This window comes from Malus domestica, chromosome 05 (genome assembly GCF_042453785.1).
Source record: "Malus domestica chromosome 05, GDT2T_hap1".
Classification (NCBI taxonomy): Eukaryota; Viridiplantae; Streptophyta; class Magnoliopsida; order Rosales; family Rosaceae; genus Malus; species Malus domestica.
The window spans coordinates 16437258-16447550 of NC_091665.1; the positions used below are offsets into that span (position 1 = coordinate 16437258).

A 10293-nucleotide genomic window follows, 5' to 3' on the forward strand; every position below is an offset into this window, starting at 1 on the left:
TGACAGCGATGTCAATTTTCGTCATAAGAAGAAAGAAGTGTTTAGACCTCATCTACTCGATGACCGTGTGCCATTTGAGAGAGATGTATGTACTTCATTTTCTCTCGTGATTTCTTATGCTTTCATCATTTTGGCTTTCGTTTCTAACATCTTTCTTTGTCTTCTTTAGGTTGGGCCTTCTTGTCCTTCTTATTTGGCAACTGCAGATGTTTATTCCTATACGGAGATGCTGTTTGCAGGCGACCTACCTACAGACAGGGAGATCGGTGATCCGCCTGGTGCAGAGCTTGTTCCAAATCCGTCAAACTTCCCAAGTTTGGCATGTGTAGGTGAAGGTATGCAAGAACCCATCATGCGTCCAACACCTTTGCCAGTTAGCTCTGAAATCTCTTTGAGAAGGTCGAACCTTAGCGGTACTGAGCAAGTCATCCATTGCATTAGTCTTGGTGCGGCAATGGATATCAAGAGCTATATAGAGAAGAGGATTTCTAAGTGCCCGTTGGAGGACCTTACGTTGCTCAATGAGGATTTGTCGAGGCTTGTTTCTGTGATTGACAACCTTAACATTGATTCTTCATCCTTGAAGATCAAGATTGCCGAACTTATGGCCGCCTCGACTGAGTATTCTTCCTTGCGTGTTGGAGAAGTTGAGTCCAGATGTTAGAGCTCATCAGCTAGCAACAATAAACTTGTCACTGGCTCAAGTCCAGTCTTTTCATCAAGCTGCTTCGAGAGATTATCAAGTTACATAGACTTCTTTAACTTCTGTCCAGGCACGTCTAGATGCGTTGGTGCGAGAGCGAGAGCAGTTAGTAATCAAAGCATCGCAACTTGAAAGTGTTCTCGCGGATCAGGGAACTACACTTTCTCAATGCCAAGAGGAGATTTCACGCCTAGAACGAGAGAAATGCATGATTATGGAGTTGCCCATCTTGTCTCCCACCGAGGTAGAGACTTTGAAGACTTTGGAAGGCTTGCTTGAAGATCGCCCTCGTAGCTTTAGGGACATAGTTTTCAAGTAATATCTTCTGTTTTTCTTGTAATCAGGCTTTGGAGCCGACTCCTTCTTTTAAAGAAATAAAGTATTTACATTTTTGAATTTGCTCTTTATTCTTCAAAGTGTTTTTTTTTAGATGGTGTGACTGTACTTGAAGTTTTGACGTTTCAAGTTGCCTACGTACCCTCGGTTGAGGAGGGATCAAGTCATAACGTAGTTCAAATGAGTGATGAATCTAGCAGTGATTTTGATGATGATTTTACCGTACACAGTTTATGCTCTTGTGGGCCAGGAGCGTTGGCTATCGCCTTTTAAGGGTAGTAGCGCTTCAAGAATCTTCCATTGATAGGGTCAATCTTCAAGCCGTCTTCTGCCACGATTAAGTAGGCGCCGTTGGTGTAGACCTCTTGTATTACGTATGGTCCATCCCACTTTGATGTGAACTTGCTTTTCGTCTTGTGAGTTGTGATGATAGGCCTACGCAATGCGAGGACGAGATCTCCAGTTTGGAAAGACCTTGGGCAGACCTTCTGGTTGAATGCCTTGGATAGCCGTGCTTGGTAGCATTCCAAGTGTTGTTGAGCTTCGAGCCTTCTTTCGTCGAGTGCTTCCAACTCTTGAAGGCGAAACTTTGTATTCTCTTCATCAGTCAAGCCTTCTTGTATAGCCATTCTCAATGAGGGGATTTGACTTTCGAGCGGTAGAACATCTTCCACGCCATATACAAGAGAATAAGGCGTAGCTTGGGTAGGAGTCCTATGTGTCGTCCGATATGCCCAAAGTGCTTCGCTTATTCTTTCATGCCAGTCTCTCTTTGTTCGACCGATCACCTTCTTTAAGAGATTGCACAATGTTTTGTTGAATGCTTGATGCGAGAATTACTTGACACACAAATTAAACCCTCTTTTTGACAATTGTAGTATAGATGTAAGTAGGGTATCGTTCTAGGCCGGGGATTAGGAGGGATTGCTAATCTATTGTAAATTAATTTAAAAATATTAAATAAGACTCAAGGACACAAAACTAGGCTAAAAACTCTAATAACTCGAAACACACTTAAAATGACTCAAAATAATGAAAACAATTAAATTAAACACTAGGAACTGAAATGGACGGAAATTAAATTAAAAGACTAACAATAAAGAAAACTAACTAAATAATATAATTTAATAATGGATGGGTGTTTGGTTTTGATGAAAAGTAAATTAAACTTAATTAAATTACAGAATTGACAAAAATATGAAATTAAGGTGAAAGAATAGGTGACAGACTAGCTAGAGGGTTCTTCTCCACACATGACACATATGCAACCTAAATTGATTTTCAGTTGTTCTTTCAATAAATTGTAAATCTCAACGCCCCAAATTAACCGTGAATTGCACTAATTAACCCTCAGTTTTTCCACAAGTTATTGGGTTGGATGATTGCATACGACAACCCAAAACATTCCCTACAAGTTCTCTACATGAATTGCATAATAGAGATACAAGCAAGAATCATTAAGTTCTATGAAAAACATAAGCATTGACGAGACACTCGTTACTATGATTTGCATGAAACTTATGCCAAGAATTTACTTAACGTGATTGTGACTAGCAACCTTTACTACTTGTGAATATAAGTTCATAACGATTAGGTGAAATTCACTTATATTCTAGCATCAAATTCATGCATGTAAATTAAGCGTGCACTCTCAACCAACATACACAAATCAGTTTTTATACGAACGGATAAGTAAATTGAATTCACAACTTATGAAATCACAACTGAAGGTAATCAATTCATATTACAGATATAATCATGGCTTTGAATTAACCTCTAGCCAAAATAAGTTTATTTACACATTATTAAAAACAGAAATAAAACAAAAGTAAAATATAAGTGGGAAAGATTTAACCGAGAGAGAAGAGGCTTGCAGCTTCTGTTTCTGTCCACGTGCGCCTGCCTTCTCAGCTTCTTTCTGCTCGGTTTCCTCTCGAACACAAGCTGCCACGCAGCAGCAATTGCCGAGCTGCAAGGTCCTTCTATTTTCAAGGCTGCACAGCAGCCAAGTCCACGTGCTCTCCCTTGTTTCACGCTGCCCAAGCAGCGTTTTTCAGTCTTTTCTCGTGCACAAGCTGCAAGGCAGCAGTGCCCTCTCAATTGCTGCAAGGGCAGCAGTTTTGCTCGGTTTGTGCTCTCTCTCGCTGCCCAAAGGCAGATTGTTTATTTCCTGCGCAAGACAGTCTCTCGGTTTCTCCCCCCCTCAAAGCAGCCTCCCACTTATCCTTTTATTCTCCTACTGACCCCTTCTCCAGCTTACGTTTTCTGCCTCCGTGTCACTCCTCTGAGCTGCCAAGACAGCCTTTGCTGTCCTCTCACATGCTCCCTGGCGCACTGTCCTCTTCTTTTCACATGCTACTCTCTCCCGCATCTTCTCCTTTTCTGCACGCTGCAAAGGCAGCTTTCTCTATATTCTTCTTTTGTTTCTCAAGGCTGCAAGACAGCCTTCTCTTTCCTTAGCTGTCCTTGGATTCTTCCTTGACAAAATAATACAAAACTAATTTGTATCATAAACTCTAAATTAGTAGCAGTTGGGAATTAAGAACAAATTCAAGTAACAAATCCAAAACCAATATTCTATGAAACAATCAATTCAATGCATATAAAATAAACCAAAATAAACCAAAATAAAACCCAATCCAAAAATAAAACCAATATTCTTTCTGTTTATTATTTAAAACTCATTTGTGCTATTTTTATTTTCTTTGCATAACAAATCCTATAAACATAAAAATAACGTAAATAGCTCAAAAATATAAGGAACTAACTAAGAAAAGACGAGTGAATTCGAAGTAAAAATATATATAAATATGATCCGATCAATGCTTCTGCAAAATCGTTGGCCAGGGCATGATACATGGAAGACTTGTGCTGCTTGAACTTGTATTTCTCACAGAGCTCATCCACGAGTCGGTTGGAGAATTGCTTTCCGTTGTCAGTGATGATGTAGTGAGGCAACCCATATCGGTGAATGATGTGCTCCTTGATGAAACGGACTACAGTTTCCTTTTTTACTTCCCTTAGAGGTATGGCTTCAGCCCACTTAGAGAAGTAATCTGTTGCAGCTAGGATGTAAGCTTCTCTTGCAGATGACTTCGGAGTAATTGGTCCTACGACGTCCAATCCCCATGCATCAAATGGCCACGAAGCAGCTGTAGGGTGTAATGGATCAGGTGGTTGGTGTATGAAATTGGCGTGGAATTGGCAGGCTTGGCACCTTTTAGCATGTTCCAGGCAGTCCTTCACCATGCTTGGCCAGTAGTAACCCATTCTTTTGAGCTAGAAATGTAGCTTTGGTCCAGATTGATGCACCCCGCATACGCCTGAGTGTGCTTCTTCCATAGGTTGATTAACTTCTTCCTCACCTAGGCATCTCAGAAGTACTCATTCGAAAGAGCGTCGGTAGAGTGTTTCTTTGTAATAGAGGAAGCGAGGTGCTCATCGACTTATTTCGGAGCGGTGTCTAGGATCATCTGGAAGTTTTCCATGCTCTAAGTAATCGATCAGCGGTTGTCTCCACTCTTCAACATCGACTGGAAGTGCTGAGATGACATTTGTATCATCCAGTAGCATTTCGGTGACGAGGGGGATCACCCATCTTTGGCAGACTAGCACGTCTACAGCTTCGTCTTCTCCTAATGTCATGCTTGAGGCTAGGTTGGCAAGAGTGTCTGCCATTTGATTTTCTTTTCTTGGCACATGTTCTAGTGTCACAGTCTCAAACTCTTGTAGCAATTGAGTTGCCAGCCGAAAGTATGGGACGAGATCATCTTTCCTCACCTCATATTCAGTTAAGAGTTGATTAATTATGAGCTTGGAGTCACCAAATACCTCAAGGGCTGCGATTCCCATGTTGATCGCCATTTGGAGTCCGATGATCAGTGCTTGGTACTCAGCGACGTTGTTGGAGCATAATTCGCTTAGTTGAAAGGAATAAGGTAATATCTGCCTTTGCGGCGACGTGAATACTACTCCTGTCCCTGCTCCGTCTGCTCGTGCAGATCCGTCGAAGAACATCGTCCATGTCGGGAAGATGTCGATGTAGAACACTTCCTCGTCAGGCAAGTTGTCTGAGATTTTCCAATCTGCTGGGATTGGGTGATCGGCAAGAAAGTCTGCTAGCGCTTGTCCCTTTACGGCTTTTACTGGGACATAGATGATCTCATATTGGTTAAGAAGCAGTGCCCATTTAGCGAGTTGCCCTGTCAAGACTGGTTTGGACATGACGTATTTGACCGGGTCAGCTTTAGCAACCAAGTGGATGGTGTAAGCATGCATGTAATGCCTGAGTTTCTGAATGGCGAACACCAAGGCAAGGCATATCTTTTCTATTGGGGAGTAGTTCAACTTGGCGCCGGTGAGGGTTCGGCTGAGGTAGTAGAGCGCTCATTCTTTCTAGGATTCATTCTCTTGCGCCAAGAGTGCTCAAACTGAACTTTCCTGAGCGACGATGTACAATATAAGTGGTTTCCTGGGCACAGACGCCCCTAAGACAGGTGGACTTGACAAATACTTTTTTATGCTTTCAAAAGCATTGTGGCATGCTTCGTCCCATACAAACGGAACATCCTTCTTCATGAGTCAGCTGAACGGTTGACAACGCCCTGCAAGGTTAGAGATGAAGCGTCTGATGAAGGCTAGCCGTCCTTGTAGACTTTTCAGCTCGTGCAGGTTTCTTGGCTCAGGCATGCTTTGAATGGCCTTGATTTTTGATTGGTCCACTTCAATACCACTGTGCTTGACAATGAAGCCGAGGAACTTTCCGGAGGTGACGCCAAACGCACATTTTAACGAGTTCATCTTGAGGTTGTATTTTCGCAGCCTTTCGAACACTACTCGCAAATCCTTCAAGTGATCTGATCTTTTCTTTGTTTTGACCACCACATCGTCCACATAACATTCTACGTTCTTGTGTGGCATGTCATTGAAGATTTTCTGCATTGCGCGTTGATATGTAGCTCCAGCGTTCTTTAGACCAAAGGGCATCACATTGTAATAGTAGATACCTTTTGGAGTGCGGAATACTGTTAGTTCCTCGTCTTCGAGAGCCATACGAATTTGATTGTATCCAGAAGATCCGTCCATGAATGACAGTGCCTCGTGGCCAGTGGTTGCGTCCACCATGATTTCGATGATTGGCAAGGGAAAGTCGTCCTTCAGGCAAGCGTCGTTGAGGTCCCGGAAGTCTACACAAACACGTATTTGTCCAGATTTCTTAAGGACGATGATGATGTTGGAGATCCACTTGGGGTATTGCACCTCTCGAATGAATCCTGCTTCGATTAACTTGTCAATCTCTGCCTCGATTTGTGGAATGAGCTCGGATCGATAACGCCTTTGAGTTTGCTTTATCGGTCGCGTTCCAGGCTTGACTGCAAGATAATGCACAGCGATGACAGGGTCAAGGCCGGGCATTTCCTTGTAAGTCCAAGCAAAGACGTCTTTGTACTCTGATAGCAATTGGTAGTACTCTTCTATCTCGTCTGCACTTAGCAGTGCACTTACAAAGATAGGTTTTTGCTCTTCTTTTATGCCCAAGTTGAGCTCCTTAAGATCGTCAACCGTGGCTTGCCCCCCATCCTCAAGTTGTGGTGGTGCAGCAGTGACATCTTCTTCAGGGATCTCGTCTTCTTTGCCTTCTTGGATCGTGATGTGGAAGACATCTTGGACTTCCTCTTTAGTGTCGTCCTCTTGGGTTTGTTGGTATGAAGATTGTCCAGTATGGATGATGGTATGCCTTCTTACTATCAGTGGTCCATTTGCGTCAACCTCCAAGATTGCTTGACGCTTCATCCTTGAAGGAATTGAGCTTCGAATAACGCCTTTTTCTGCTAGCCTGTCGAGCTTTTCTTCCTTTGATGTTGTTTCTCTATTTCCAGAAAATTTCCTGTTGTCTTCAAGTCTTTCCAAAGCTGACTGATGAGGAGGAAAGCTAGCTGTGTTGCTTTGCTTATTAGGTTTTAACAACCTTTCAAAAACAGAGTTTTGGGATGTTGGCCTGTTAAGCCTCTTGAAGACGGAGGTTCAGTTTTGACCACCAATGTGATCAAGGGCTGATGTTCTGGATCTTGAACGATTCATCCTATCGAAGACTGGCGTTCGAGGGGCGGATTTAGGCTCCTCTCGATCTTGTTCAATGCTCACGCTGATGTGTTGAGTGCTAGCATTTTTCGCTTTGCTTGAAATCTTCACGGGTGCATTTGGTGTGAAGCCAAATCCAGCTTTGTTGTTGTTAACTCTGTAACCATGCTTCTTCAACTTCATTTGAGTCTCGGTGAGGTCACGTTCTTTATTGTTGACGGTGTTTGAAACCTTTTTCCCAGGATTCGAAGAAGAAGCGAAGTCGTACCCAGCTTTTGACATGAGTTTGTAGGCGTTTTGGATCAAAACCTTTTTCGGTCCTCTTGGTTGGGAGAAAGCTTAGTTCCACCCCCTTTGGTAGAGCTTTTATGAAGCCTTATGGTAATCTTGCAACCTTAGCATTGCTTAGCTGTGTCAGAGGTAAAACTGCATTCGTCTTGAGCAACTTTACATTATCCCTGTACCGCTGTGCATCGGCTTTGCTTGCTTCAGTTTCGAACGGGGATTGACCATTCTTTCTTCTTGACATCGGGATGTATCGAAAAACGGGAGTGTTTGATCCATTTGAGGGCGTCCTACTCCCTTTGGTTGTTGCAGGTTTAGCAAGCTCATCATCGTTCTTGCTTGAATACAGCATGGCTTCTCTTTCTTGCTTCTTGGGTATGGCTTGCTACTCCTGCTTTTTAGGTGTTGCTTTGCCCGTGGATTTGATCTCTTTTGGAAGAGCTTCGAGCACCATGTCTTCATCCATATAGAACTTGGCATCTGCGAAATGTGATTCGGCTTCGATGAATGGTTTGGTGTCACCATAAATCACCTTCACTCCTTCTCGGTAGAATTTTAAGCATTGGTGAAGGGTGGACGGTACTACTCCATTCGCATGGATCCAAGGCCTTCCTAAGAGCAAGCCGTAGGAAGTTCTTGCATCAATCACGTGGAATATCGTGCTTGACTTGAGTTCACCAATAGTCATCTCCACTCGGATCATGCCCATCACTCTTTGTCCTCCTTGATTAAAACCTTGGATTAGTAGACGACTTAGGGACAATTCATCCACCTTGATGCCGATTGTAACCATTGTTGACTTTGGCATGATATTGATGGCTGATCCACCATCCACAAGCATGCGGTTGACTTTGTGCTCCCTTACGTACCCCGAGACAAAGAGATGACGGTTGTAAGGCTTTGATCCCAGTAGTAAATCTTCGGCAGTGAAGTTGATTGCATCATAGGTGGCACAACATGTGGTGCATTCATGTGGTTGAAGCTTCAAGCCTTCGTCTTTGCTTTCTTGCGCTTCTTGGTCATTGGGACTTTCCAAGACCGCTGCTAATGCTCTTCGCATCTTCTTTGGCAATCGTAGCGTTTCCTCAATGCTAAAGTGTGTTGGCAGACCTTCTTCGAGCATGAGAGTTTTTTCTCCCTCGGTGGTGATATCTTTGCCTTTTAAAGGTTCTTTCATTTCTACTTCGACCATGTGGCATGCAACAATAGTGCACTGTTGGAAAAAGTCATTCGGGAAGTACTCGTGCAAGGAGACAGGAATGCGTGGCTCTTGCTCCATAGGTTCCCTAGCATACGTTGGCTTATCAACTTTTACGTTTCTTTTGGGCTTCCTACTGTTGCGGCGACGGTGCTTTCTCACTTGTTCCACCTTTGGTCTTGTAACTTGTGGTTTTGGTTTCCTTGTTTTTTTGTAGGTCACCAATGTCCATCCTTCTTCATCATCGGTATGTGCATCCTGTTCGTTTGCCCCCGGCGATGGTTGCGCAGAATGTATCGTGCAACTTGAGCATTGATAGGAATGGTCAGGTGTTGTTTGGAGAGGCATGAGATCGAAAGATCCAAATGCAATTGTAGTAGTATGTGTTGCGGCCGTGTCTTCGAGGTCGAGCTCGATTCGCCCCTGTTGTGCTAGCTTCATGATGAGCTTTTTGAGGACGAAGCACTTACCCACAGGATGGCTCACGATTCGATGGTACTTGCAGTATTTAGGATCGTTTATGCGATTCATTTCTTCAGGCCGCTTGGATTCCGGGTAGCTTGATTACCTTCTTTTCCAGCAAGTCGTCTAACATTGCATCCATGTCTGAGTCAGGAAAAGGGTACGCCTTCTGCTCTAATTCCCTCAAGGTGCTTTTGTACTTTTCTTGGGTGCGAGGAGGCTCACCTCTCTTTATCTCCTTTTCTTTGGTTTTGAAGGAGATCTTGATAGGCGCGGAGGCGGTCTTGACGGGCACAGTGCTGACGGTGAACGCTTCCTTGGGGGGTTTCTTCCCAGTCTTGTCTATATTTGGGGAGAACACCTTATCCTTCTTGAAGTCGGTGATCGACTCTTTCTTCCCGTGATGAGCAATACTTAGCTCCATGTCGTGGGCACGGGTGGCTAACTCTTCAAATGTCCATGGTTTGATGCCTTGAAGGATATAGTGTAACCCCCATTGCATGCCTTGGACGCACATCTCGATTGAAGAAATCTCCGAGAGCCTATCCTTGCAGTCGAGGCTTAGATTGCGCCATCGGTTGATGTAGTCCACGACTGGCTCATCCCTCCATTGCTTCGTGTTCGTCAGCTCTAACATGCTCACGGTGCGGCGGGTGCTGTAGAAGCGGTTGAGGAATTCCTTTTCCAATTGCTCCCAACTGTTGATGGATTCAGGCTCTAGGTCTGTGTACCACTCAAAGGCATTTCCTTTCAGTGAGCGTACAAACTGCTTAGCGAGGTAATCTCCTTCTGTCCCCGCGTTGTTGCAAGTCTCAACGAAATGGGCGACGTGTTGCTTCGGGTTTCCCTTTCCATCGAATTGCATGAACTTTAGTGGATGATAACCCCTTGGCATCTTCAAAGCGTCAATTTTCTTGGAGTAGGGTTTTGAGTATAGTACGGAGTCATGTGAACTTCCTTCGTACTGTGCCTTGATGGTGTTGGCGATCATCTCTTACAGCTGTTGGATAGAAAGAGATCCCATGAGTGCCGCTGCTTGGCCTGGCTTTGGCTTCACATCGATTTTCTCCACCGAAGGCTCTTCATTCTCGTCGTTTTCCTTCTTTACTGAATCATCCCCTTGCTCGATTTTCACGTCGGGCTTTACATCTAGTTGGTTGATGAGTGCGGCAATTTCCTGGTCTTTTTCTTCCACAATTCGTGTTAGCCTTGCGATCGCTTCATTCAT

At 43.9% G+C, this 10293-nt stretch overlaps 2 protein-coding genes across 2 annotated transcripts; both read right to left on the reverse strand.

Moving 5' to 3' along the window:
- Positions 1 to 4477: 4477 nt before the first annotated feature.
- On the reverse strand, positions 4478 to 5056 carry LOC139196093 (uncharacterized). Its single transcript, XM_070821754.1, has one exon. It carries the CDS (start codon positions 5054 to 5056, stop codon positions 4478 to 4480), a length of 579 nt encoding a protein of 192 aa, XP_070677855.1.
- Positions 5057 to 9138: 4082 nt separating this feature from the next.
- Positions 9139 to 9960, reverse strand: LOC139196094 (uncharacterized). Its single transcript, XM_070821755.1, has one exon. It carries the CDS (start codon positions 9958 to 9960, stop codon positions 9139 to 9141), a length of 822 nt encoding a protein of 273 aa, XP_070677856.1.
- Positions 9961 to 10293: the final 333 nt, after the last annotated feature.

Coding starts and splice junctions, on each gene's coding strand:
- LOC139196093 (XM_070821754.1), bottom strand. CDS start 5,056: ATGTTCTTCGACGGATCTGCACGAGCAGACGGAGCAGGGACAGGAGTA.
- LOC139196094 (XM_070821755.1), bottom strand. CDS start 9,960: ATGCCAAGGGGTTATCATCCACTAAAGTTCATGCAATTCGATGGAAAG.